The following is a 27,518-nucleotide window of genomic DNA, read 5'->3' on the forward strand; positions in this document are numbered from 1 at the left end:
TGACTGCTACATTTTACTTTATTTTGCACATAAGGAAAACCAATTGACTAAGCAGTTCCAGAACTGTTAGTATTCATTGATCAAGAAGGAAATGAAGTCAGAAGGCAAAGTTTTCATTTCCTCCCAAATATATACTGTAAGTATCACAGAAACTCTTAATAACACATGCAACATGGGCTGGTTTTCAAGGTACAGAGAGCCTAAACAAGAAAAATGAGCACTAAAGATCTACCGGGGTCAGACTGGGAGCAGTGCTCCAGGAAATTTGAATCTATCTAAGCAGCTCTTTCCTCCCACATTCCTGGCTCATCACTTCCTCCCATTCCAAGGTGGCTAATCCATACACAGAAATCCAGGCAGCTACAAATATACTTGTCCAGTTGTGTTTCATGAGGAAACTCCACAAGCCAAGGCCCAGCTCAAATTCTGTACAGGAAGTTCCCATTGCTGTCAAAAAACTCCCGCCCCCTCTGTACTACTTTGTTGCTGAAGTTCTGGTCACTTGGTTCCCTTGCCTTCAACTCCTCCAGCTTCTCATTACTTGGCAATCCATCACCATCAGTTCCTCTGGTGCCCTCACAATCACTGGCAGAGTACTTCTGCAGCTCTCTCGGATGACCTAGAGTTGCAGTGACAGGCACGAAGCTCTCCTTCTCCAGGCTCTGGATTCCTTTATTCCTTCCCTTCTGTCTCCTTGGTGTATTTGTACCCCGAGCATTCGACTCTATCACTTTCAAAGCCAGGCTGTGACACTGGCCTCTGGATGAAACTTCGTCCCCTGGCATTAGCAAAGAGCTTGATTCACAGTGGCCTGCAGAGAGAGGCTTCAAGCTACCTCCAGAGTCCTGGATCTGCTGCAGTGACAGGGCAAGGCCAGCTTTCTTAAGGACTTTTTGATCTTGCTTCAGTTTTCGCTCCAATGCTGGTACAAATTTGCTTTTTAAAACCCTTTGGATCACATCAATGCTGACGTCAAAGCCTTCAGCCAACCTGGGAACTGACCAGGACTCTGCAAATTCCTTATGTAAATACCTATGGGAAAAAGCAGGTTTTAAGTTGTGAAGAAGTCTCCTATCAGAACATTTAACTGATAATACTAATGATAAATAAGTAAAAAGAGGGCTAGAGAAAACAGCAAGCATAGTCTCTATCTTGTGCCAGCTAAATGGCTATTTTCCATTCCTGTGCATCAAGAGCAACACCTGACTACTCTCAGTCAGGTCATTTCATTTCATATCAAGTGAACTCCTCTCACTGCCATCTAATACCCATGTTACATTCTGGGGATGCAGGAGGACTGCCATTCCCTTCAAAGAGCATGGTTTGGTGGTAGAGACGGACATAAGATATTAACACACAAAAGACACTATGTTAAGTGTTATAGCCTGGTTGTAGGGAGAGTACCTAGGACGGAGACCCAGGGACAGGCAATCACAACACAGCTAGGCCCAGAAACTGCTTCAGAAAGTCTAAGTTAGAGTTGTTTTGAAAGGATAAAAAGGCGTAATAAGCTGGCAGAAGGAGGAGAGAAGGAAAGATGAAAGGTATTGATGGCAGAGTGAGCAGCATGTGAAATGCAAAGAAGCACATCACCTTTGCTGGGAAAACTCAACTGACAGCAAGTGTGGAAGAAAGATCACGTCATGCTTAGGAGTCTGGAATTTATCACAAGGCCAACAGTGAGTCAAGGAAAGATTTTAAGCAGTGGAATGCCAGGGGTAAATTTTCATTTTGAAGCTCAACCTATTGGGATTAATAGTTTTTCAATGGCAAAGCTGTAGGCAGGAAGATTGTGCAAGAGGCTGTTATAGTAATCCAGGCAGTCTGAACTGAGACAGTGGCAATAGAGCATAGGAGGGAAGAGAGCTGGGAAGGTCAAATGGTAGAACTTGGTACTAAGGGACTAAAAATTGATAGAGGAAGTATCAAGGTCAAGTTTCAGGATTTTAGCTTGGGTGATTGGTGGATTACAGGAAGAGTCAGAACAGAACTAAACTGTCAGGAACAATGATGAATTCTATTTTGTACACGTTGAGTTTGAGGAAAGAATGATATCCAAAACAGAGATGTTATCTGGTACACAACTGAATATATGGCTCTATGGTTCAGAAGAAAACCGTGCGCTGGAGTTTGGAAGTCATAAGCCAACAGCAGAGGGGACTAAAGTCATGAATGGCTATCCTTAGGCAGGCAAATATACAGAGTGAACGAAAATGACTAATGACACAACTCTAACAAACAGCAATATTTACAATACAGAAGCCCAAGGAAACTGGAGCATAGCAGCCCTAGAAAGAGGGGGAAAAAAAGTCAGAATGGACTTGTACCGTACCCTTGAGTCAAAGGAGAAGAGAATTTTAAGAAATTCTCTTAAATTACAGAAATGTTAAGGAGGCTAAAAACTAGAAAGGGTCAGCTGAACCTAGCACTGAGGAAGTCACTGATGGATTTAAGGAGAGCAGTTTAATTGTAGTGGCTAAAAAAAACCAAACCAAAAAATTAACAAGGGTAGGTAGCCTGAGAATCAGCTGGGAACAATGTAGGGATATGACCTAAGGTACACAGAGATGTGTGCCTGAGATGTGAGTAAAGTCTAGGAATGGAAGGTACAGAGAAAGACCAGGAAGCTGAAAGAGTTCTTACTTAATGGCCTGTTTTTTCTTTGAAGAGTTTTTTTTTTTTTTAAAAAAAGAGACAGGCCGGGCGCGGAGGCTCATGCTTATAATCCTAGCACTCTGGGAGGCCGTGGCAGGAGGATCACTTGAGGTCAGGAGTTCAAAAGCAGCTTGAGCAAGAGCGAGACCCTGTCTCTACTAGAAAGATAGAAAGAAATCAATTGGCCAACTAAAAATATATAGAAAAAATTAGCTGGGCATGGTGGTGCATGCCTGTAATCCCAATTACTTGGGAGGCTAAGGCAGAAGGATCACTTGAGCCCAGGAGTTGGAGGTTGCTGTGAGCTAGGCTGATGCCACAGCACTGTAGCCCGGGCAACAGAGTGAGACTCTGTCTAAAAAAAATAAATAAAAAATAAAAAAAGAGACAAAGTCTCACTCTGTCACCCAGCCTGGACAGCAGTAGCATGATCATAGCTCACTGCAGCCTCAAACTCCTGGGCTCAAGGAATCCTCCTGCCTCAGCCTCCCAAGTTGTTGAGATTACATTTGTAAAAGGATATTTATTGACCACAAAAGTGGGAGATGATAGGTAGGATGCTGGAAGGTTTGAAAAAACTGTTGTTCAAGACAGTAGAGAGAGCTGACTGGGGACTCAAGAGAGAGGTACTACAGGCTCACAAAATCTTGACCAGCTCTACAGAATCCCCTTTATTCTAAGTCTTAATTCCACAGTCATTCTGATGGAAATGAAAAATGGCACATAACTTATGTTTAACTACTTAACAACATTCAAATACAGTTGCCTTTTGACCCAGCAACCAACCTATTTCTGGGAATGTATGTAATAATTAATCCTGGACAATGGGGAATGATGTGATAAAAAGTTATTCATGGACGGGCGCAGTGGCTCACGCCTGTAATCCTAGCACTCTGGGAGGCCAAGGCGGGTGGATTGCTCAAGGTCAGGAGTTTGAAACCAGCCTGAGCAAGAGCGAGACTCCGTCTCTACTATAAATAGAAAGAAATTAATTGGCCAGGCCGGGCGCTGTGGCTCACGCCTGTAATCCTAGCTCTTGGGAGGCCGAGGCGGGCGGATTGCTCGAGGTCAGGAGTTCAAAACCAGCCTGAGCGAGACCCCGTCTCTACTATAAATAGAAAGAAATTAATTGGCCAACTGATATATATATATAAAAAAAATTAGCCGGGCATGGTGGCGCATGCCTGTAGTCCCAGCTACCAGGGAGGCTGAGGCAGAAGGATCACTCGAGCCCAGGAGTTTGAGGTTGCTGTGAGCTAGGCTGACGCCACGGCACTCACTCTAGCCTGGACAACAAAGTGAGACTCTGTCTCAAAAAAAAAAAAAAAAAAAAAAAAAAAGAAATTAATTGGCCAACTAATATATATAGAAAAAATTAGCCAGGCATGGTGGCGCATGCCTGTAGTCCCAGCTACTTGGGAGGCTGAGGCAGCAGGATTGCTGGAGCCCAGGAGTTTGAGGTTGCTGTGAGCTAGGCTGATGCCACGGCACTCTCTCTAGCCTGGGGAACAAAGCAAGACTCTGTCTCAAAAAAAAAAAAAAAAAAAAGTTATTCATTGGAGCACTATTTGTGGGCAAAGAATGCAAACAATCCAAGTGCCCATCATAAAAGATGAAATAAACTATGGTTCACTATGGATCTATAAAAAATGAATTGAACAGTTCTCTCTTCTGAAATGGAAAGATCTATAGAATATACCACGTGAAAAAAGAAAAGTGTAGAATAACATTTACAGTATGCCACTGTTTGTGATTCAGGAGGTGAAATTTAAAAATCTGTATTCATATTGTATTTGCATAAGGAAACCTTGAAAAAGACAGAAAAACTATTGAAAAATAGTACTCACAGTAGACTGGGTGAGACAAATAATTCTCAATGTGTATGCCACGTTATACTGTTAGAATTCTGAGCTATATGTAATAGATATCCTACTCAAAACACTTAAAATATATAAAATTTAAGATTGTCGGCTGGGCACAGTGGCTCACACCTGTAATCCTAGCACTCAGGAAGGCCCAGGCGGGTGAACTGTTTGAGCTCAGGAGTTCTAGACCAGCTTGAGCAAGAGCAAGACCCCGTCTTGGGCTAGGCGCGGTGGCTCATCCCTGTAATCCTAGCGCTCTGGGAGACTGAGGCAGGAGGACTGCTCGAGGTCAGGAGTTCGAAACCAGCCTGAGCAAGAGGGAGACTGCATCTCTACTATAAATAGAAAGAAATTAATTGGCCAACTATATATAGAAAAAATTAGCCGGGCATGGTGGTGCATGCCTGTAGTCCCAGCTACTCGGGAGGCTGAGGCAGAAGGATCACTCAAGCCCAGGGGTTTGAGGTTGCTGTGAGCTAGGCTGACGCCACGGCACTCACTCTAGCCTGGACAACAAAGTGAGACTCTGTCTCAAAAAAAAAAAAAAAAAAAAGCGAAAACAGGCCGGGCGCCGTGGCTCACGCCTGTAATCCTAGCTCTCTGGGAGGCCGAGGCGGGCGGATTGCTCAAGGTCAGGAGTTCGAAACCAGCCTGAGCAAGAGTGAGACCCCGTCTCTACTATAAACAGAAAGAAATTAATTGGCCAACTAATATATATAGAAAAAATTAGCCGGGCATGGTGGCACATGCCTGTAGTCCCAGCTACTCGGGAGGCTGAGGCAGCAGAATCGCTTGAGCCCAGGAGTCTGAGGTTGCTGTGAGCTAGGCTGACGCCACGGCACTCACTGTAGCCTGAGTAACAAAGTGAGACTCTGTCTCAAAAAAAAAAAAAAAAAAAAGCGAAAACATAGAAGCAGCACCAAAAAGGCCAAACCTGTGTTCTAGGCTCCCACTGCTCACTCCTCATCACGGTAGATGCAATCAAAGCACCCTGTGTCTTACCGGATCTGCTCCATAGCTTCCCACGTCAGAGTTCTGGGCGGGGCACCTGGAGCCTCCATTTGTCTCCGAATTTTCTGGAATCGCATTGCTTTTTTCTGTCGTTTCAGGGTGCTGGGGGAGAGAACCAATGGCAGAAGCCATGCGTAGAAGCAAGATGGGTGTCTGAAGAGCCTCAGGTTAAATCACAGAACGCCCAGCCCTCTTCTCTTTGTTCGAAAGGGCAACCGGGCCATGTCTGCAGGCTTAGAGCTGCTCTGCACACCACCCCAGAAATCTAACAGCTAGAACAATAACTGCCCGTAAGCACGCCGAATTCTCTAAACTGGTGATGAAATACGTCACTGGTGAAAGGACTCGTGGTCCCAAGGGAGCTGAACATGTGCCCCCGCGCCCCTGACAACGGGTAAGAAGAAACAAGGGTCGCTGCGCGAGCAGCGGCAGGACACCCGGCGCCAAGGGGGCGCGGCCTGCAGCGCCGGGGCGCGAGGCCCTGCTTCAGGCTGAGGGACCCGGGAGGAGCCGGTACCTCTCCACCTCCTGCAGCTCCCGCTCCTCCGGCTCCCAGTCAGAATCCGGGTCCGGCTCGCGGCCGATAGGGCCCGGGCCCGCCACCCCCCGGGTCGCGAACCCACAGCGCGCGACTGCAGCGCGGACACGCCCGCCCAGCAAGAGACTCAGAGTAGCCGCCATGTCGATGCAAACAAGCCTGAGGCAGCCGCGACGCCGCAGCACCGGAAGTAGGAGGGCGGGACCGGAAGTTGAAGGGCGGGCAGGACGCTGGGCGGTCACGAGTGTTTCCGGCTTCACCGGGCTGGAGGTGGATAAAGGCTTCAACTGGTACGTGGTCCTGCTTTCCTGGCTGTGACTGTGGAGAGGCCTTCTTTGGAACGCAACGGCCAAAATGAGATACAGGACGCGCCTGTAAAATGGCATAAACTTTAATAAAAAGACGGATCCAATTGCCAAGAGCCGCCACGCCCCCTACCCCAGTGGCTGTCCAGGCCTGCCTGTCTCCGCGCAGTGGGAAGGTCTTCCCCTTGGCAATCTTGTGACGGCGACAGCCCGGTGCCTTGGGCACTCGGCTCCTCTGAGAAAGGGGCTCCTTGTCGCCGGGTAGCTTTCAGTCCTGGGCTGTACCCAAGGTTCAGACCCATCACCTAGCGATAAGCCCAAGCTAAGTCTTGAGGAGCAGAGATGAGTACATGGCCGGCTTTGGCTCCTCTTGATCTTTTAGTCTTTAGCGATCCCAAAATCGTCTTAGGGTGTTGAGGAATTAATTATTGGTGACTGTGTTATGCCTTATGCAAACAGAGTTCCTGGCCAGGGTTTTTCAAACTGTAAGTTGGCGATAGTCCTTCATTTAGCAAAGATTGAAGGACCTTTGCCCCTTTGGAAACCTGAGATTCTCCAGGAGAGGTAGAGATCCCTCCTGCTTTTACCTGTGCTGACTGATGTTGAGGAGTGCACTGGAATGCTGCAGCACGGGTGCAGAGGCAGTGCAGAGGGTGAGATCTCGAGTCTTGGCTGCTCTGTGTTCAGAGTTTACCATGGAGGGCAAGGTGCGTTCAGTCCATGTATCACATGCCACTCTTTCCGGTTGCAGAAGATATCCCTGCTTTGGGGTTAAAGTGGGTGGCACTGATTCTGCGAGGGCTTGATTTATGGCTTCTAGCCTTCTGCTGGCTTGGCCTTCTGTAGTGGAAACATGGATCCAGCTGAGTTGGTACTCACAGAAGAGACTTGCTCACCTCTTTTCCAACTGTGGCCTCATTATCAGCACAGAGGAATGGCATGCCATGCTTCCCTCCAGCATCTTTACCACACCGTATTGTAATTAATATGTCTACTTGTTCATTTCCCTGTTTTTTTCCCTTTTATTGAGTGTTGGGACTGTATGCCATTTCTATCACCAGGGTCTAGTACATAGAAGGAAGTAAATAAATGGGGTCCATTACCTCCCCCGTTCCCACATGCTGCAAGTGCTAAATTATATTTTGGGAGGATCCCATCTGTATATTTGCTAGTAGGAATTTATGCAGTCTAAGTGACCAAAGCTGGTTTTATATACTTACGACTAGTGAGCCTGACTCTGGCACTGGTAAAATAGCGCCTCCCAGATTTCTTCATTGACAATGAACAGGGGCTGAAGGCTGATGTATCTCCTATCCACTTGAAGTTCTTGGGCTGCAGTTGGCACCGGGAGTGATGTGGAACTGCGACATTCATGCTTGGCAGTGGCCCTAAGATCCTGGGGATCAATTCTTGGGGCAGAACTGGATGCAGGCAATGAGGAGGGCCCTGCTCTTTGGCAGCCCTTCTCAGGAGCAACAACGGGACCAGACTCACAGATTGCAGTTCTTGACTGCCTGGCCCGTCCTGGTGAAATCTAGGCTAGAGGAGAAGAGTAGCCCCTTACCACATTTCTTTGTGAGGCTGGAGTGTTGGAAGAAATAGGTAACTGAAAAATCTCTTCTAGGCCCTGGCCACTATTCAACCAGTTACTCCTTTGGGATTCAACAGAAACAGAGGACCCAACAGGTTTGCAACTAGCCCAGGGAATAGTGAATGCGGCAGCTGTTTTGTTGGCCCAAGACTGTTTACTTGTCTCCCATTAGAGCCAGGGCACTGGCAGTGCTAGGGAGAAAATTATACAGAAGCCATTGAGGGTGGTGGCCTTGTTATTTGTCAGTCATGAGTTTGGGGTTACTGTGAGACAGGATTATAGAGAGTAAGTCTCATGAGAAGGTTGGGAGCTGCACGTTGCTGGATGTCATACCTAAAACGAGGGAGCTTGGGAACAGATGCAAAAGGAACCAAAAGACCCTCTCCCAAGGCTCAGCGTACTCTGTTTGCCCAGGCTCCACTGACAGATACCATCACATAAGCCTCCTTTGGTATGACCACCACCATGTGCTGGTACCACAGCCCTTGTTCCCTTGTTCTCTAGGAGGCTTCGTAGGGACCCTCACCCGATACTCATGAAGCTTTGTCTGGCCCCGGCGGCTGGGTTGCAGCATGCGAGTGAGCTGCTCTACAATACCCAGGCTTCGGATGAGATTTTCCCTTTGTAGCAGGGCCTTCAACCGCTCCAGCTCCTCCGCTTCCACAATTTGTTGAGGCTGCATGGTGTCTAGTTGTACTGGTAGCAGCTACAAGATACATGAGAGAGAAATGCAGAATCCCCAAGGATGAGTCCCAAACCATCAGCACGGATGGCTGCAGGACCCCTGCCCACTTTTTTTAAAAATTTTTATTTATTTATTTTAATTTCAGAGTATTACAGGGGTACAAATGTTTTGGTTACATAAAGTGCTTTTGTATAGTTAGAGTCAAAGTTATAAGTGTGCCCGTTACCCAGTGTGTGCATTGTACCCATTAGGTGTGAATTTATCTATCCCTCCTTCCCCCTCCCACTTGCTTGATTTCCAATGAGTTTTATTTCTATATGTGCACATAAGTGTTGTTTGATTAGTTCCAATTTAATGGTGAGTACATGTGGTGTTTGTTTTTCCATTCTTGTAGCACTTCACTTAGAAGAATGGTCTCCAGTTCCATTAGGTTAATACAAGAGGAATTAGTTTACTGGGTTTTTTTTATGGCTAAGTAGTACTCCATGGTATACATACACCACATTTTATTAATCCACTAATGTATTGATGGGCACGTAGGTTGTTTCCACATCTTTGCAATTGTGATATGTGCTGCTACAAACATTTGGGGGAAAGTATATTTTTTATAAAAGGCCCTTTTTTCCTTTGGGTAAATACCCAGTAGTAAGATGGCTGATGAAATGGTAGGTCTACTTTTAGTTCTTTGAGCTATCTCCATACTATAATACTTTCCATAGAGGTTGTACTAGTATGCAGTTCCACCAACAGTGTATAAGTGTTCCTATCTCCACATTCATGCCAGCATTTGTTGTTTTGGGATTTTTGTTTGTTTGTTTGTTTTGTTTTGAGACAGAGTCTCACTTTTTTGCCCAGGCTAGAGTGAGTGCCGTGGCATCAGCTTAGCTCACAGCAACCTCAAACTCCTGTGCTCAGCCAGGCGCAGTGGCTCATGCCTGTAATCCTAGCACTCTGGGACACTGAGGCGGGCAGATTGCTTGAGGTCAGGAGTTCAAAACCAGCCTGAGCAAGATCGAGACCCTGTCTCTACTATAAATAGAAAGAAATTAATTGGCCAACTAATATATATAGAAAAAATTAGCTGGGCATGGTGGCGCATGCCTGTAGTCCCAGCTACTCGGGAGGCTGAGGTAGTAGGATTGCTTGAGCCCAGGAGTTTGAGGTTGCTGTGAGCTAGGCTGACGCCACGGGACTCACTCTAGCCTTGGCAACAAAGTGAGACTGTCTCAAAAAAAATAAAAGAAAAAAATAATAAAAATAAAACAAACTCCCGTGCTCAAGCAGTCCTACTTCCTCAGCCTCCTGAATAGCTGGGACTACAGGCATGCGCCACCATGCCTGGCTAACTTTTTTTTCTCTATATATTAGTTGGCCAATTAATTTCTTCCTATTTATAGTAGAGACGGGGTCACGCTCTTGCTCAGGCTGGTTTCAAACTCCTGACCTCGAGCAATCTGCCTGCCTCGGCCTCCCAGAGAGCTAGGATTACAGGTGTGAGCCACAGGGCCCCAGCCAGGGATTTATTGATAAAAGCCATTCTCACTGGAGTTAGGTGATATCTCACTGTGGATTTCATTTGCACTTCCCAGATGATTAGAGACATTGAATTTATTTGGCTACGTGCGGTGGCTCACACCTGTAATCCTAGCACTCTGGGAGGCTGAGGCGGGAGGATCGCTTGGGGTCAAGAGTTTGAGAACAGCCTGAGCAAGAGTGAGACCCCATCTCTACCAAAAATAGAAAGAAATTAGCTGCCCAACTAAAAGTATATAGAGACATTGAATTTTTTCATATGTTTGTTGGCCATTCTATCTTCTTTTGAAAAGTCTCTGATCATGTCTTTTGCCCACTTTTTAAAGGGGTTGTTTGGGTTTTTCTTGTTCATTTGCTTGAATTCTTTTTTTTAAAATATGGAACGCTTCACGAATTTGTGTGTCATCCTTGCTCAGGAGCCATGCTAACCTTCTCTGTATCGTTCCAATTTTGGTATATGTGCTGCCGAAGTGAGCACTGCTTGAGTTTTTTTGTAGATTCTGATTATCAGCCTTTTATCAGATGTATAATATGCAAATAATTTCTCTCATTCTGTAGATTGTCTATTCACTCTGTTGATTGTTTCCTTGGCTGTGCAGAAGCTTTTTAACTTGATCAGGCTCCATTTCATTATTTTTCGTTGTCACTGTGAGCCACCGCACCTGGCCCTGTTTCAGTCTTACACATGTGGCTATCCAATTTTCCCAGCACCATTTACTGAATAGGGATTCCTTTTCCCAATGTATGTTTTTTCTGCTTTGTCAAAGATCAGTTAGCATTATAAGGATGGTTTTATATCTGGGTTTTCTGTTCGGATCCATTGGTGTATGTCTCTGTTCTTGTGCCAATACCATGCTGGGTTTTGTTTTGTTTTGTTTTGTTCTTTGAGACAGAGTCTCACTTTGTTGCCCAGGCTAGAGTGAGTGCTGTGGCGTCAGCCTAGCTCATAGCAACCTCAAACTCCTAGGCTCAAGCCATCCTACTGCCTCAGCTTCCCAAGTAGCTGGGACTACAGGCATGCGCCACCATGCCTGGCTAATTTTTTCTATATATATTAGTTGGCCAATTAATTTCTTTCTATTTATAGTAGAGACGGGGTCTCGCTCTTACTCAGGCTGGTTTCGAACTCCGGACCTCAAGCAATCCGCCCACCTCAACCTCCCAGAGTGCTAGAATTACAGGCGTGAGCCACCACACTTGGCCCATGCTGTTTTGGTTACTATAGCTTTGTAGTATGGCTTGAAGTCTGGTAAAGTGATGCCACCAACTTGTTCTTTTTTTTTTTTTTTTTTTGAGACAGAGTCTTACTTTGTTGCTCAGGCAAGAGTGAGTGCCATGGTATCAGCCTAGCTCACAGCAACCTAAATCTCCTGGCCTCAAGCAATCCTGCTGCCTCTGCCTCCCAAGTAGCTGGGACTACAGGCATGTGCCACCATGTCTGGCTAATTTTTTCTCTATATATTTTTAGTTGGTCAATTAATTTCTATTTTTAGTAGAGACAGGGTCTCACTCAGGCTGGTTTCGAACTCCTGACCTTGAGCAATCCTCCGGCTTTGGCCTCCCAGAGTACTAGGATTACAGGTGTGAGCCACCATGCCCGGCCCCGATTTGTTCTTTTTGCTTAAGGTTGCCTTCACTATTTGGGCTCTTTTCTAGTTCCATATAGAGTGTAGAATTATTTTTTCTAGATCTGTGAAAAATAGTGTTGGTATTTTAATGAGGATTGCATTGAATATGTAAATCACTTTGGGTAATATAGACATTTTAACAACGTTGATTCTCCCAATTCATGAGCATAATATGTTTTTCCATTTATTTATATCTTCTGCGATTTCCTTCTTCATGGTTTCCTAGTTCTCTCTGCAGAAGTCTTTCACCTTCTTGCTTAAATATATTCCTAGGTAATTTATTTTCTTTGTTGCTACTCGAAAGATATTGAGTCTTTGATTTGACTCTCAGTTTGACTATTGTTGGTGTATAGGAATGCTACTGGTTTGTGCAAACTGATTGTGTAACCTGAGACTTTGCTGAATTTATTTATGCATTCCAGGAGTCTCTTGGCAGAATCTTGGGGTTTTCTAGATATAAGACCATATCACCAGCGAAGAGCAATAGTTTGACCTCTTCTTTCCCCATTTGGATACCCTTGATTTATTTCTCTTGTCTGATTGCTCTGACTGGACTTCAAGCATTATGTTGAATAGAAGTGGTAACAATGGGCAACCGTATCTGATTCCAGTTCTAAGCAGGACTCTTCTTAGTTTTTCCCCACTAGTATGATGTTGGCTGTGGGTTTGTTATATATGGCTTTTTAAATTTTGGGATATGGTCCATCTGTGTCTATTTTGTTAAGCGTTCTTATCAAGAAAAGGTGCTAAATTTAGTGAAATGCTTTTTCTGCATCTATTGAGAGGATCATATGGTCTTTGTTTTCGCTTTTATTTATGTGGTGAATCACATTTATAGATTTGTGTATGTTGAACCATCCTTGGATCTCTAGGATGAAGCCCACCTGTGGTGGATTATTTTTTTGATGTGCAGCTGAATTCACTTTGCCAGGTTTTTATTGAGAATTTTAAAATCTATATCCATAAGGGATATTGGTCTGTAGGTTTCTTTTTTGTTATTGTGTCCTTTCCTGGCTTTGGTATTAGGGTGATACTGGCTTGTAGAATGAGTTGGGGAGGATTCCTTCCTTCTTGATGTTATGAAATAATTTCTGCAGTATAGAAAGCAGTTCTTCTATGTAGGTCTGGTAAAATTCAGCTGTGAAACCATCTGGTCCGTGACTGTTTTTTGTTGGAAGACTTTTTTATTGCTGCTTCAATTTTGTTACTTGATATTGGTCTGTTCAGGAGTTCTATTTCTTCCTGATCTAACCTAAGATAGTTGTGTATTTCCAGGAATTTGTCCATTTCCTCAACATTTTCAAGTGTATGTACATAAAGATTTTTGTAGTATTCAGAGATGATATTTTGTATTTCTGTGGTATCAGTTGTAATTTTCTCCTTTTCCATTTCTGATTAAGCTTATTAGGGTCCTTTCATTTCTGTCTCTGGGTAATCTAGTGAGAGGCCTGTTGATTTTGTTTATCTTTTCAAAGGAGCAACTTTTTATTTCATTAATCTTCTGTATAATTCTTTCAGAATCAATTTCATTTAGTTCTGGCTCTGCTCATTTAGTTATTTCTTTTCTTCTGCTGAGTTTGGGATTGGTTTGCTCCTTTTCCAATTCCTTGAGACAATTTATTAGATTGCTGATATAGGATCTTTTTGTCTTTTGGACATAGGCATTTAAGAGTATGAATTTTATTCTTAAGGCTGCTTTTGCAGAATCCCATGGATTTTGGTAATTTGTGTCCCCTTTGACAGTTAGTTTGAAGAATCTTTTGATTTCCATCTTTTTTTTTTTTTTTTTTTTGAGACAGAGTCTCACTTTGTTGCCCAGGCTAGAGTGAGTGCCATGGCGGCAGCCTAGCTCACAGCAACCTCAGACTCCTGGGCTCAAGCGATCCTACTGCCTCAGCCTCCCGAGTAGCTGGGACTACAGGCATGCGCCACCATGCCCGGCTAATTTTTTCTGTATGTATTAGTTGGCCAATTAATTTTCTTTCTATTTATAGTAGAGACGGGGTCTCGCTCTTGTTCAGGCTGGTTTTGAACTCCTGACCTTGAGCAATCCACCCGCCTCGGCCTCCCAGAGTGCTAGGATTACAGGCGTGAGCCACCGCGCCCGGCCTGATTTCCATCTTAATATCCTCCTTGACCCAATAATCATTCAGCAGTTGGTTGTTTATTTCCATGACTTTGTGTAGGATTGAATGTTTCTGTTGGAATTGATTTCTGATTTTATTTCATTGTGGTCTGAAAAGATAAATGGTATGGTTTCTATTTTTTTATTTGTCAAGTCATGTTTTATGGCTAGGATGTGATCAGTCTTAGAGAATGTTCTGGGAGCTGATAAGAAGAATATTTCAGTAGTTTTGGGGTAGAATGTCCTGTAAATGTCTGTTAGGCCAATTTGTTATAGAGTCCTGTTTAAGTCCATTGTTTCTTTGTTTATTTTGTGTTGGGAGGATCTGTCCCATTCTGTCAGTGGGGTGTTGAAGTCTCTGGCTTTACAATGCTGCTGTTTATCATTTTGTTTAGATCAAGTAGGATTTGCTTTATGAATCTGGGCACACCTGTGTTAGGTACATAGATATTTAGGATTGTTATGTCTTCTTGTTTAATTTTCTCTTTACCATTATATAATGACCATCTTTGTCTTCTTTACTTTTGATGATTTGAAGTCTATGTTATCTGATATGAGAATGGCTACACCAGCTTTCTTTTGGTTTCCATTTGGATGGAATATTGTTTTCCATCCCTTCACCTTGAGTCTGAATGAGTCCTTGCAGGTTAGATGTGTTTCCTGGAGGCAGCAGACACTTGGCTTGTATTTTTTTATCCATTCAGCCAGCCTATGTGTCTTGAGTGTGGAGTTCAAGCCATTCACATTTATTGAAAGAAATGATCAGTGGAGTGGATTTCTGTCCATCCAGTTGCATAGAACTTTATTGTTTTGTTTTACCTCTCGAGCCATTGTATATCTGGGCTCTGACCGTTAGCTTTTGGATGGTTTTACACTGGTGGGTGTCTGTTGTGCTGATCAGTATATAATGCAGATTTGAGTACTTTCTGTAGGGTAGGTCTGGTGTTGACAGATTCCCTCAGTGTTTGCTTGTCTGAGAAAGTATTAATTTCTCCCTCATATAAAAAACTTAGTTTTGCAGGATACAAAATTCTAGGCTGCCCATTATTCTGTTTGAGAAGACTGACAATGGGGCCCCAGACATTTCTGGCTTGTAAGGTCTCACTTGGGAAGTCTGTAGTTAGTTTGATGAGTTTTCCTTTGTAAGTTACCTGAGGCTTTTGCCTTATGGTTTGTAGGAGTTCCTCTTTTGTGTTAACTTTGGCCAGTCTGATGACTATATGTCAGGGTGATCACCTTGTGGTGATGAATCTCCCAAAAGTCTCTTGTGCTTCTAGTACCTGATGTCCAGATTTCTAGCAAGACCTGAGAAATTTTGTTCAAGTATTCCCTTAAATAGGTTTTCCAGCCCATGTGTATTTTCTTCTTCACTTTCAGGGATGTCTATAATTCTTATGTTAGGTTTCCTTACGTAATCCCACATTTCTAATAGGCTTTGTTTGTTCCTCTTATTTCTGTTTTCTCTTTGACTCACTTGTTTAATTCAAAGGTGTCATTTCCTAGCTCTGAGATTATTTCTTCTGCCTAATCCAGTTTATTCTTAAGGCTTTCCACAGTGTTTTGTATTTCCTTGAATGAATTTTTCATTTCCAGAAGCTCTGCTTGATTTTTTTTAATAACTTGATTTATTTAGTGAATGATTCATTCATTCCCTGCATTGTTTTTGTGGGTCTTGTGTTGGGTTTCTATTTTCTCTTGTATTTCTTTTCTTTTTTTTTTTTTTTTTTGAGTCATACTCTCACTCTGTTACCCAGACTAGAGTGCCGTGGTGTCAGCCTAGCTCATAGCAACCTCAAACTCCTGGGCTCAGGCGATCCTTCTGCCTCAGCCTCCCGAGTAGCTGGCACTACAGGTATGTGCCACCATGCCCGGCTAATTTTTTCTATATATATATATTTTTTTAGTTGGTCAATTAATTTCTTGTTATTTTTAGTAGAGATGGGGTCTCACTCTTGCTCAGGCTGGTCTCAAACTCCTGACCTTGAGTGATCCGCCTGCCTCGGCCTCCCAGAGTGCTAGGATTACAGGCATGAGCCACTGTGCCCGGCCTTCTCTTGTATTTCATTGAGCTTCCTTACAACCCATATTTGAAATTCTTTATCAGTCATTTCAATATTCTTGATTTGGTTGGTTTCCATTGGTACAGAGTTATTGTTTTCTTTTGGGGGTATCCTTTTACTCTGATTTTTCATGTATCAAGGGATCTTTTATTGATTCCTTCTCATTTGGAGCAGCTTTTACTTCTTATTTTTGTATTTTCTTTTGATTAGATAATGGCACTCCCAGTTTAATTTCTGAGATAGTGGATGGTGCTTGTGGGTGAGACTCAACTACACCCCATATGATTGAGTCAGTAATACTATAAAGGGTGTGCAAATTGACCTTCCTGTCAGTAGGTGGTGTTTGCTGGATGGAACAAGCTACAGTGTTGTTTTGGGGGACCCCTGCCCACTCCACCTCCATCCTTTCCCTGACCCCTAGTGTAAGGTTCCCTTTGCTGTCCATTCTCTCACCTCCTGTTCCAAAAGCTCAGATTCAATTTACTGATTAGGAACTCATCTCTCTCTTGTGCAAGGGGAGGAGAGGACAGCAGAGATTCCCTTCTCTAGTAGTCCTACCCCATTTCCTGCAGAAAGATAAGAGCCACAAAACTTCTGACACCTCTTTCTCCCGGTTCCGTTTCCTGTAAGCCAAGTGGGTGGGAAGGCCCCGGAGCCCTGCCCTGGATCGGCTCTTCTCCCCAGCTGATTCACCCTGGTTCTGGTCCTTGTCCTTTCGCCTTTTGCCTGAGGTCTCCTGTTCTTGCTTAAGGCGGATCTCTTCCAGTTGCTGCCTGACAAGACACAGTGGCTTCAGACACTGGAGAAATTATGTTGGGGAGAAGAGGGGTGAGGGAAAATGGGGACAGGGAAAAAGTAGGAAGTTATGATCTGTTCTTGGGATCAGACTGGTGGAAAAGGAATGAGGGGGAAGATGGGAAAGAATCATTAAGAGTCTCAGCAGTCTCCAACCTTTTTGGCACCAGGGACCAGTTTCATGGAAGATAATTTGTCCATGGACTGGGTGTGGTAGGGAGGCAGAACTCAGGTGGTGATGTGAGCAATGGGGAGTGGCTGTCAATACAGGTGAAGCTTCAGCCCAGGGGTTGGGAACTGTAGAAGAGTCTGATAGACTTTACACCTCCAATCGTCTTTCCTCAAATGCCTGGCTTCCTCTCCCACTTCTGGGGAGCAACGGACCTTCAGGATTTGCCCCCACCCACGTGTACAGAGGAGCATGCGGGGCAAAGTACCTGGCACACTCCTCTCTGGCCTTGGAAGCAGCAGTCTCCTGGAAGAGGGAGCCATTGTGCTTGAAGAAGGGTGCATACTTCCCCGTGTCAGGCCCAGGGTAGATCCTCCGGTATCCCCCCAGGTGAGAATCCTCATATTGTTCCTGGTCCAGCATTGCTGCATGGAATAACTCGATTTGTTCTCGCCTGTGGAAACCAAGCTCAGGGTGAATCAGAGGAGTGCTGTGAGAATGTTAGTAGGGTAAGGATGGCTGGCTAAGGCTTTGAGACACTCCTGCTGGCTTCTGGGACTCCTGGGCCCTTGCCCACATAGGGAAAGCTGCCAAACTCATCTTTGGCAGATATGTGTAGCCATGAAATGAGGCTTGACTTCCAGAAATCTGAGTTACATCATTAAGTGCAGAGAGGTTCACTCGTAAGCTAGCATTCCAAGTTATCACAATATTTTAGGTTTCTGATTTATAAGAGTAATACATGTTCGGGTTTTTTTTTGTTTTTTTTTTTGGAGACAGAGTCTCACTTTGTTGCCAAGGCTAGAGTGAATGCTATGGCATCAGCCTAGCCCACAGCAACCTCAAACTCCTGAGTTCAAGCAATCCTACTGCCTTAGCCTCCCAAGTAGCTGGGACTACAGGCATGTGTCACCAAGCCCAGCTAATTTTTTCTATATATATATTAGTTGGCCAATTAATTTCTTTCTATTTATAGTAGAGATGGGGTCTCGCTCTTGCTCAGACTGGTTTTGAACTCCTGATCTCGAGCAATCCGCCTGCCTCGGCCTCCCAGAGTGCTAGGATTACAGGCATGAGCCACCGCGAATGGCCTAGTAATATATGTTTTTTTTGTTTGTTTGTTTGTTTGGGTTTTTTTTGAGACAGAGTCTTGCTTTGTTGCCCAGGCTAGAGTGAGTGCCGTGGCGTCAACCTAGCTCACAGCAACCTCAAACTCTGGGCTCAAGCGATCCTTCTGCCTCAGCCTCCTGAGTAGCTGGGACTACAGGCATGCGCCACCATGCCCGGTTAATTTTTTCTATATATATTAGTTGGCCAATTAATTTCTTTCTATTTTATAGTAGAGACGGGGTCTCGCTCTTGCTCAGGTTGGTTTCGAACTCCTGAACTCAAACGATCCACCCGCCTCAGCCTCCCAGAGAGCTAGGATTACAGGCGTGAGCCACCGCGCCTGGCCAGTAATACATGTTTATTACAGAAAACTTAGAAGAGCAAAAAGAAAATTAAACTTCTCATAATCTTATTATGCAATAAGCATATTAGTTAAAAGTATGGGCTCTGGGGCAGGACCTCCTGAGTGTGAATCCTGGCTTTGCCACTTACTAGCTCATGTGTGCATTCTTTTTTCTTTCTGTCTTTCTTTGAATGAAAATAAGATTGATCATACAACAATATTTTTTTTTTTTTTTTTGAGACAGAGTCTCACTTTGTTGTCCAGGCTAGAGTGAGTGCCGTGGCGTCAGCCTAGCTCGCAGCAACCTCAAACTCCTGGGCTCAAGCGATCCTCCTGCCTCAGCCTCCCGAGTAGCTGGGACTACAGGCATGCGCCACCATGCCCGGCTAATTTTTTATATATATATCAGTTGGCCAATTAATTTCTTTCTATTTATAGTAGAGACGGGGTCTCGCTCTTGCTCAGGCTGGTTTTGAACTCCTGACCTTGAGCAATCCGCCCGCCTCGGCCTCCCAAGAGCTAGGATTACAGGCGTGAGCCACAGCGCCCGGCCCATACAACAATATTTTTAAATGGCTGCCTGTTGTTCTATTATATGATTGTACTTTGGTTTATTTAGTCCAATTCCATTCAACCATTTTTCCCCATTAGAGACATGATTCATAACATTCAGGTGCACAGTCCAATCTCATGAGAATACCCAGGGTATTGACAGTTAAATACTTCACTCCCATTCATCACACAAACATTTGAGTGCTTACTGTGTGCCAAGCCCTAAGGCTATCATGGGGAATTGAATACAGACTGCCCCTGCATAGTGGACTGCAAGTGGGGAAGAGTGATATGATTATAGGAATAACCATAAATCTACTCAAATTCATTTTTATGTATCATTAATAAATTATAACTTTATTTATTTATTTTTATTTTTATTTTTTTTAATTTTAAATTTTTTTTTTTTTTTTTTTTGAGACAGAGTCTTGCTCTGTGCCTGGGCTAGAGTGCCATGGCGTCAGCCTAGCTCACAGCAACCTCAAACTCTTGGGCTCAAGCGATCCTCCTGCCTCAGCCTCCCGAGTAGCTGGGACTACGGTATGCACCACCATGCCTGGCTAATTTTTTCTATATATATTTTTAGTTGGCCAATTAATTTCTTTCTATTTTTAGTAGAGACAGGGTCTTGCTCTTGCTCAGGCTGATCTCAAACTCCTGACCTTGAGTGATCCTCCCGCCTCGGCCTCCCAGAGTGCTAGGATTACAGGCTAATAGATTATAATTTAGTATCAGTAACCAATTACTATGTTTATAACCCATTTTACAATGAAAACAACAATGAGTACTGATTTTTAACAATTCCCAGCCAGTTGCGGCTCAAGCCTGTAATCCTAGCACTCTGGGAGGCCAAGGCGGGCAGATTGGTCGAGGTCAGGAGTTCAAAACCAGCCTGAGCAAAAGAGAGACCCCGTATCTACTATAAATAGAAATTAATTGGCCAACTAATATATATATAGAAAAAAATTAGCCGGACATAGTGGCGCATGCCTATAACCCCAGCTACTCGGGAGGCTGAGGCAGGAGGATCGCTTGAGCCCAGGAATTTGAGGTTTTTGTCAGCTAAGCTGACGCCACGGCACTCACTCTAGCCTGGGCAACAAAGCGACACTCTGTCTAAAAAAAAAAAAATTCCGTATTATTGAATGACTAAACTGTTTTCTGTGTTTCTTTATTACAAAATTTCTCAGGAACCGGTTTCTAGAAGAGCTTTGTTAAGAAAACCAAACCAGCTTATCAAACCATAGAAAGCTCCTTGGGTGCTAATATGAGAATGGCCTTAAAATACATTGCTAAGCAGGGTGCAGAAAGTGTAAATGTTATGCAATTGGGTAGACAAGGGAGAAAAATATTTTGTATAAATACATATATGTGCATTAAATGCTTGTGAAAGTATACACATGACACTAGAAACGTTGATTGGCTCCAGGAAGGAAAACTGGGTAGCTGGAGAATGGTAGGAGAAAGACTATATTCACTGTATCTTTTGCATTTTGAATATATTATCTTTGATATATGATGTATTATCTTTGCAAAAATTGTTTTTACTAGCTAATCAGCCTAAGGCTGCCTTCTCCTTCTAGAGAAGGACTTTTACTCTCAGGAAAGTGATAATAAAGAATAACTGGCTGGGCGCTCACACCTGTGATCCCAGCACTTTGGGAGGCCAAGGTGGAAGGCACTTGAGGCAAGAGTTCGAGGCCAGCCTGAGCAAGAGTGAGACCCCCATCTCTCAAAAATTGAAAAATTGGCTGGGCATAGTGGCATACACCTGTAGTCCTAGCTACTTGGGAGGCTGAGGCAGGAGGATCGTATGAGCTCAGGTGTTCAAAGCTGCAGTGAGCTATGATGACAACACTGCAGTCTAGGCCGGGTGACAGAATAAGACCCTGTCTCAAAAAAAAAAAAGAACAAAAGAAACACATGTTGGACACCCAGTGTACCTGGCTTCTCGTGGCTGTTGGTGGCATTGGAAAAGCCGCTCTTTGACTCGCCGCTTTTCCTCCTCTATCACCTTCCTTTTGTCACAGCTCCGGAGGTTGATAAGGGTCATGGCATCACAGAGAAGTGCATCCTTCACCTCTCGATCAAGGCGTGAGTCCGTGGTGAAGCTTGGAGAGTGGTTTACCTGCCAGGAGGAGTCATTATCCACCCCTCTCCTAGACCACCTGAGCAGGTGGTAGTCTCTGAGGGGCCTAACTAGCGTGTCTAGGAGAGACATCCCCCTCCTGTGACCTCAGCCAAGGAGGCTGGATGCTCTGGCTCCAAGGCCACAGAACTCTGCCATAGAAATCCCTCCAGTTCACAGAGTGGTGAGAGTAAATCACATAGCCTGACTCTGCAGATATGGTGTCCTTAAAAGCAAGGCTTACATTGGAACACGGGGATCCAAAACCTGGATTCCTATGATAGAGAAACCACCAATATTTGACTCAGCAGGTCAAAAGCAAAGAGATCTTATGCCTTCTTCTGGTTCCCACCCATGCCAGGGCTTCCATATCCCCCATTCTCTCTTCCACCCAGAGTGCACTCCTATCCCAAGTGTCTGTTCAAAGAGGCCGCTGGACCTTGGTTTTGCAAAGCCTAGAAGATAATCCTCACCTCCAGCAGCCAGGGCTTCAGCTTGTGGTCCAGCAAGACGTCAAAACCGAGGATCTCAAAACAGGCACATGTACCTCCACTCAGATGTTGGGGGAAACAGGTTCGGTAATTGTGGCGAAGAACAGAATGGGCTGAGATGATGGTTTTGATGATGATGTCCTCGATGTCCCCCCACAGCTCTCGGGGGTCATAGCTGTGCTCTCGTAGCCAGGTGTTGAGTGTTGACAGCTTCCTGTGAGGCCCAGTGCTCAGAGGAAGGCCAGTTTCTATGCCAGTGGGGCCTGGCTGCAGGCAGGAGGCTCCCTAACACCCTAATTCCATGCCTGGGCCCCTGGGCTTTAAAGATCTATTAGCATCTTGGCCAGGGATTAGTGATCAGGGTGGAGTTTGGGGCCACACTTAAGAGTACCAAAGTACAGGCACAGGACAAGGGGCTATAAAGGCTGAGTTTTCCTGGGCAATGAGCCTCCCAAGAGCCAGCTCAGCTCCATGGGCTATTGAGACTGTGGGGCTAAAGGGCAGAGGAAGCAGGAGAAAACAGAGTAGGGAGTACCTCTTACTGCCCATAGCATCATCCCGGACAAAATTCTCATTGTGTTTGTTGATAGCATAGTTGGTCAGGTGCATGCAGACATTATCCTGTGAAGAGAGTGGCCCTGTGGTCTCAGGCTGCTTCTATGCAGCCCTCCTCTCCAGCCCTTCGTTGCCTTTTAATTGCCTGCCCCTCCCCAGGATTGCCCATCTCCTGTCCCTCTTCACCCGACTGTCCTTCTGTAAGATCCTGACGAAGAGGTTGTTCTGAGTTCCTCTGGGGGATGACTTTTTTGTTGTTGTTAGAGACAGGGTCTCTCTCTGTAACCCCCGCTGGAGTGCAGTGGCCAGATCATAGTTCACTGCAACCTTGAACTCCTGAGCTCAAGTGATCCTCCTGCCTCAGCCTCCCAAGTAGCTGGGACTACAGGTGTGCATCACCATGCCTGGCTATTTTTAAAAAATTTTTTGTAAGGCCAGGCGTGGTGGCTCACACCTGTAATTCTAGCACTCTGGGAGGCCAAGGCGGGCGAATTATCTGAGCTCAGGTGTTCGAGACCAGCTTGAGCAAGAGTGAGACCCTGTCTCTATTAAAAATAGAAAAATTAGCTGGACAACTAAAAAATATATAAAATTTTTTTGTAAAGATGTGTTTTGCTCTGTTGCCCAGGCTCATCTTGAACTTTTGGGCTCAAGTGATCCTCCCACCTTGGCCTCCCAAAGTGCTGGGATTACAGGAGTGAACCACTGTGCCCAGCCCTTTTTATTTTTAGAAGTGGGGTTTCACTGTATTGCCAGGCTAGATTCAAACTCAAGCCATTCTCCTGAGTAGTTGGGACTATAGTCATGGGCCATGGGCTAGGTGATGATCTTTTCTCAGTCATCACCTGCCAAATGCTCTCCTCACAGCCAGGTACTGCAGCTCTCACTGGCTTCCCTCCTTGTTCTTGGGTGACAATGACAAACCTCTCTACCCAGTTTCTCTGTAGAACCTCAGCACTCATGGCAGTAGAAGAGAAGAGGGTGCCGCCCTGCCCCTTACCAGGTTGCTATGGTTGGGCTCCATGTAAGGCATGGTGGCAAACCGGGCCAGGCCCTCCTCATACACGAAGATCCGAAGAGGGTCACAGGACGTGATCAGAACGTAGATTCGCATGTCAAACTTGAAGCCATCAATGAGGAAGGGCTGAGAGCACGCAAACCCGTGAGGGAATAATAACAACACTTTTGAAATGCTTACTATGTGCCAGACCCTGTTGTAAGTGCGTCAAACACATAACAACTCATTGAATGTTCGCAGCAACCAGGTAAAGTGGTTCACTATTATTATTACACTCTCTTTTTTTTTTTTTTTTTTTTTAACAAGTAACTGCTGGTCTAAACACTCTCTTAACAAAGGAGTAAACGGGAACAGAAAGGGCAAGAAACTTGCCCAAGGTCACGTATCTGGGAAGTAGAAAAGCTGAGATTCAAACCCTGGCAGGCTGGTTCTGAGCCATGGCTCTTACTGCCTCCAAGGCACCGGGACAGCCGAAAGGTAGGAGCCTAGAACGGGCTTCCTCCCAGTGCTGGGGCTGGGGGCTGGTGGGCCTCCTTCACCTTGGAAATGTATTGCTGGCAGATCATATGCTCTCCTGGCTTGATCTCCCGGGGATTTCGAGTGATGAAGATGCCACGTCCCTGACAGCCACTGTCTGGCTTGCAGATATAAGTGCGGGTTTTTCGCTGACGACCATAGGACTGGAAGTCCCCGTAGCTATGTGCAGAGAGGGGCTGGTCAGAAGGTTTCTCTGCATCATGGCTATCCCCAGGGCCCCATGGAGATCTTCCTGCTACCTAGTCCATGCTCTTCCTGGAACACTCAGTCTCAGGCCCTCTTTTCTTTGACCAGCTGAAACTGTTGTTCCACTTCCATCCCTCTGAGACATTCCTAGGTCACAAGACCAGGATCTGGAGGGAACTCAGAGCAGCCCTGTTCCTCCCCCAGTATCTCGGCATGGGGAAGCCAGGCTCACTCACTCTGCAGGGAGGCACCAGGTGCGGGGGAAGATGTTGTACTCCATGGGGTAGAGTTTCTGCATGCGGTTGAGGTTCCGAGCCAGCAGATCTTTGCGGCAGATTTCTGTCATGCCGGGGAAGTGGTTGATTTTCTGAAACAGAGCCAGGTGGTTATATATACACTACTCGCTGGAGTGAGTGGCAGTTCCCAGGGCCTGGGCAGCCCAGGAAGCAGAGAAGAGGACTGAGGAGGCTGAGGGAGAGGTCACAGTGGAGGTAAGCGCCATTCCCAGTAGCCTGGCAGTGAGAATAGGAAGATTCCCTAAGGCGTGACAAACCCCTTTGACAAACCCCTCCGTGGTATCTACCCCACGCACATCCACACCGAGGTCAGCAGCTGAGTGGCAGTGAGAAGCTGAGGGTGTGCGCTAGCCGGGACTCTGGCCTTCCAGCCACCTTCTACCTTCCCTCTCATCTCCAGGACTAGTCCTAAGACAATCACTGATGCAGGAGAGCACAAGCAAATAACGAGAAGAAAACATTTCCCAAAAGACAAAAAAGGGAAAGCAAAACTAAGACCCTGCCCCAGGGAGTGCAGGGCCATGGTGCCTGCCAGAGGCTCTCTGCTGTCCGGAGTCCCCTGATGGCCCTGGCTGACTAGCGGCGTGAACTTAGTATTTGAGCCTCAGTGTCCTCCTCTTCTTCCTTTTTTTTGTGTCTGCCCCTTTCTTAACAAAGGGGTATCTGTGCTCAGGGCTGCTCTTTTTTTTTTTTTAATTTGTAATTTTTTATCTTTTTTTAAAAAAATTTCCTATCCCTTTTCTTTCTAAGAGGGGCTGTTCTTGAGGGTTTCCCAAGGTGACAGTGTGAAAGTGCTCAGCACAGTGTGAGATGCATAGTAAAGCCCTCAGTGAGACTGCTAAGTATTGTCATCCTCATCTTATAAGTGCCCTGTGGGCCTCTTCTCTGAAGTTTCTTGAGCACTTCTAGCACTTTCTCTCTTGGGCACCTCTCCAAAGACTAGTTGTGGGACAGGATACAGTCTCCTCAACTCCCTCCTTCCCAACGTTCCCCCAAAATAAGCCTGCATACCCCTTTAAGTTAATTTATTGCTAATCACCACAAACACCCAATTAGAGCACAATAAAAATACCGAGAGGCAGTTACATTCGTCTGGTAAAGCCTGGTCTGTCTTTCCTGACTTTCTAGCTGCCGGCAGGCCCCCACCCTGTCGCTTAATGCCTGTGGAACGCCCACCCAAGCTGCTTACAAGGCTGGATCACTCCACTGTCCCTACCGTGAGCTCTGAAGCTGCCTCCCAGTCTTGTCCCCAGGATGGGCTCACCTGCCCTGGAAAGGCCCTGCTAGACATAGATGCCACCAAGCAGAGAACAAACGATGAGAGAGGATGTCTCACCAAACACTTCCCTCAGATAACGAACTCCAGAGACCCAAGGGGAGAATATTTCCTTTGGAAAAGAAGCCCCTGGGCGTGGTCTTTCCTGTCTGCACAGGGTACAGCCAAAAAGAGTAGCAGACTCGGGTGCCTAGGCTCGGGGTGGCAGTGGTCATTGCGGGGCCTCAGCCCCTTTAGGCACTTAGGCCAGCAGATGGGTACCTGAAACCTCTTCATGTCCATGACGCGTTCCAGCGAGACAGAGCAGTCCGTCCAGTACACGGTCCACTCCTCGTCCTCCCCTACCTCCTTCAAGCCACACATTTGCGCTGCCCGACGCACTGTAGAGACAGGGGGATCAGTGGTGCCAGCCTGGGCACCAGGGACAAGCCCTGGACCTGTATGGCTGGGCCAGGGAAGGGACAGACCTGACTGGAGAGCAGGTTGAAGAGGGAGGTAGTGCTCACCCCAGCTCTTCATTTGGTTACCGTGTGGCAACTCCAAGTTCACAGGGCTGCCAGGGCCCTTCCACAATATAAGGCACAGAAAAGTAGGGCCTGGCTCTCTGTTCTTGTCAGCCCTGTCACTCAGTCAAGACTGTTTATGGCCTGGAGGGCTGACCAGGTGGGTGGGGGTCACACTGGCACCTCACACTCTCAGTGGTCCCAGGCCCAGATGCCAGAAGGGATATGAGGGAAAGAAGGAGACTGCTGACCCACCTGGCAAGTATTTTTTCTTTTTTTTGAGACAGAGTCTCACTTTGTTGCCCAGGCTAGAGAGAGTGCCGTGGCCTCAGCCTAGCTCACAGCAACCTCAAACTCCTGGGCTCCAGCAATCCTTCCTGCTGCCTCAGCCTCCCGAGTAGCTGGGACTACAGGCATGTGCCACCATGCCCAGCTAATTTTTTCTATATATATTAGTTGGCCAATTAATTTCTTTCTATTTATAGTAGAGATGGGGTCTTGCTCTTGCTCAGGCTGGTTTCGAACTCCTGACCTCGAGCAATCTGCCCGCCTCAGCCTCCCAGAGTGCTAGGATTACAGGCGTGAACCACCACGCCCTGCCTGCCTGGCAAGTTTTTTAAATAATTACTGAAGCCCCTTCACAACTTCCTTGAAAAAACTATTTTGACCTTGTCTTATCTCTTGTAAAATCTGGGATGGGTGGGGCAATGTGGCTCTCGGATATTTTTTTTCTTGTTAGCTAACTGTGGAAATAACCTCCCTGCCACTGAGACTACCTGGAACAGCAGTGTCTCAGCTGCTGGCAGCTGAGCCCGAGGACACCCAGGAAACTCAGTACAGGTCACAGGCCAGTGCCAGCCTGACAAGGTGCAGGTGCTGGGAGCCCGAGCGCAGGGCCACCCCCAGAGGACGAGCAACAGCTGCGCACAGACCCTCCTGTGCACAATAGTGTGAGCTGGGTGCTTACCACTCTCATACTTGCAGTTGGTGAGGTTGATGGCCAGGGGTCTGGAATGGAGGAATAGCATAAATCAGGCAGACAGGAAGGGAAGGACAGGCACTGTAGAAGAGATATTCAGCAAATTCATGACACATTTGAAACTCCAAACTGAGCCAGCCCAAATGGTTTTGAACTTTGTTTTTGTTGTATCAAAAGGTTAATGTTGATCCAGCATTTCTTCTCCTCTCTCGTGGCCTAAAGGGAAGACCTTAGATCCCAGCCCCCAAGTGCTAAAGTGAGGCCTGGGGGTGACTCCTTGGAGCCTTACAGGTGAGGGGATTCAGGGAATGGTTACCTGCGTTTGCGCCTTCTTTTTCTCTTCCCAATTTCTAAGTCATCTGTGTCAGTTGGGGTTATGGTTTTCTGTGGAATTTTCTTGGCTATAATGGATAAGGGAACCCCATTCTCAAATGTCGTGCAGTCAGCCTTTGGGAATGCCTGCTGTAAAGGGTTAGAAGGGCTGGTAGATTCCTCTTTAACACACTCTTCCTCAGATTCCTCTTCCTCAATATAGTCTTCTTCTGATTCGCTGGTCTTACAGGTACTTGGTTCCATCCTCTTAG

At 45.8% G+C, this 27,518-nt stretch overlaps 2 protein-coding genes and 1 non-coding gene across 7 annotated transcripts; all 3 read right to left on the reverse strand.

Annotated features, from left to right (window-relative positions):
* NGRN (neugrin, neurite outgrowth associated) lies at positions 1–6,288 on the reverse strand. Its single transcript, XM_012763303.3, has 3 exons — positions 6,049–6,288; positions 5,523–5,633; positions 1–1,032 (listed from the first exon to the last, which is right to left on the reverse strand). The coding sequence occupies exons 1-3, from the start codon at positions 6,210–6,212 to the stop codon at positions 420–422; spliced, it is 888 nt and encodes a 295-aa protein (XP_012618757.2). The 5' UTR covers positions 6,213–6,288; the 3' UTR covers positions 1–419.
* A 573-nt stretch (positions 6,289–6,861) lies between these two features.
* TTLL13 (tubulin tyrosine ligase like 13) lies at positions 6,862–27,510 on the reverse strand. 5 transcript variants are annotated; one of them, XM_020289102.2, is made up of 14 exons: positions 27,251–27,510; positions 26,923–26,963; positions 25,714–25,832; positions 24,117–24,247; positions 23,697–23,853; positions 23,140–23,283; positions 22,120–22,205; positions 21,567–21,798; positions 20,909–21,093; positions 17,229–17,414; positions 16,598–16,769; positions 8,492–8,671; positions 7,595–7,913; positions 6,862–7,214 (listed from the first exon to the last, which is right to left on the reverse strand). In XM_020289102.2, exons 1-14 carry the CDS (start codon positions 27,508–27,510, stop codon positions 6,958–6,960), a joined length of 2,469 nt encoding a protein of 822 aa, XP_020144691.1. In that variant the 3' UTR covers positions 6,862–6,957. The 5 variants fall into 5 exon arrangements, with proteins under 5 accessions (XP_020144691.1, XP_075860859.1, XP_075860858.1 ...); XM_076004744.1 differs by lacking the exon at positions 6,862–7,214 and having other exon boundaries at positions 7,826–7,913; positions 16,555–16,769; XM_076004746.1 differs by lacking the exons at positions 6,862–7,214; positions 7,595–7,913 and adding an exon at positions 16,450–16,562 and having other exon boundaries at positions 8,584–8,671; positions 16,690–16,769.
* LOC142872012 (U6 spliceosomal RNA) lies at positions 10,555–10,661 on the reverse strand. The gene has a single exon (XR_012920262.1). It is a non-coding gene; the product is annotated as a U6 spliceosomal RNA (small nuclear RNA).
* Positions 27,511–27,518: the final 8 nt, after the last annotated feature.

Source organism: Microcebus murinus, chromosome 7 (genome assembly GCF_040939455.1).
Source record: "Microcebus murinus isolate Inina chromosome 7, M.murinus_Inina_mat1.0, whole genome shotgun sequence".
NCBI lineage: Eukaryota > Metazoa > Chordata > Mammalia > Primates > Cheirogaleidae > Microcebus > Microcebus murinus.

What these genes read in the sequence shown, in the direction of transcription:
- NGRN (XM_012763303.3), bottom strand. Translation starts at nt 6,212, where the DNA reads ATGGCGGCTACTCTGAGTCTCTTGCTGGGCGGGCGTGTCCGCGCTGCA. An exon ending in GAGCTGCAGGAGGTGGAGAG is followed by an intron (nt 5,634 to 6,048) that starts GTACCGGCTCCT and finishes TCTCTCCCCCAG; the next exon opens with CACCCTGAAACGACAGAAAA. An exon ending in GAAGCTATGGAGCAGATCCG is followed by an intron (nt 1,033 to 5,522) that starts GTAAGACACAGG and finishes TTTTTCCCATAG; the next exon opens with GTATTTACATAAGGAATTTG.
- TTLL13 (XM_020289102.2), bottom strand. Translation starts at nt 27,510, where the DNA reads ATGGAACCAAGTACCTGTAAGACCAGCGAATCAGAAGAAGACTATATT. An exon ending in AAAAGAAGGCGCAAACGCAG is followed by an intron (nt 26,964 to 27,250) that starts GTAACCATTCCC and finishes CCTCCATTCCAG; the next exon opens with ACCCCTGGCCATCAACCTCA. An exon ending in CAACAGCCACGAGAAGCCAG is followed by an intron (nt 17,415 to 20,908) that starts GTACACTGGGTG and finishes TGGTTTCCACAG; the next exon opens with GCGAGAACAAATCGAGTTAT.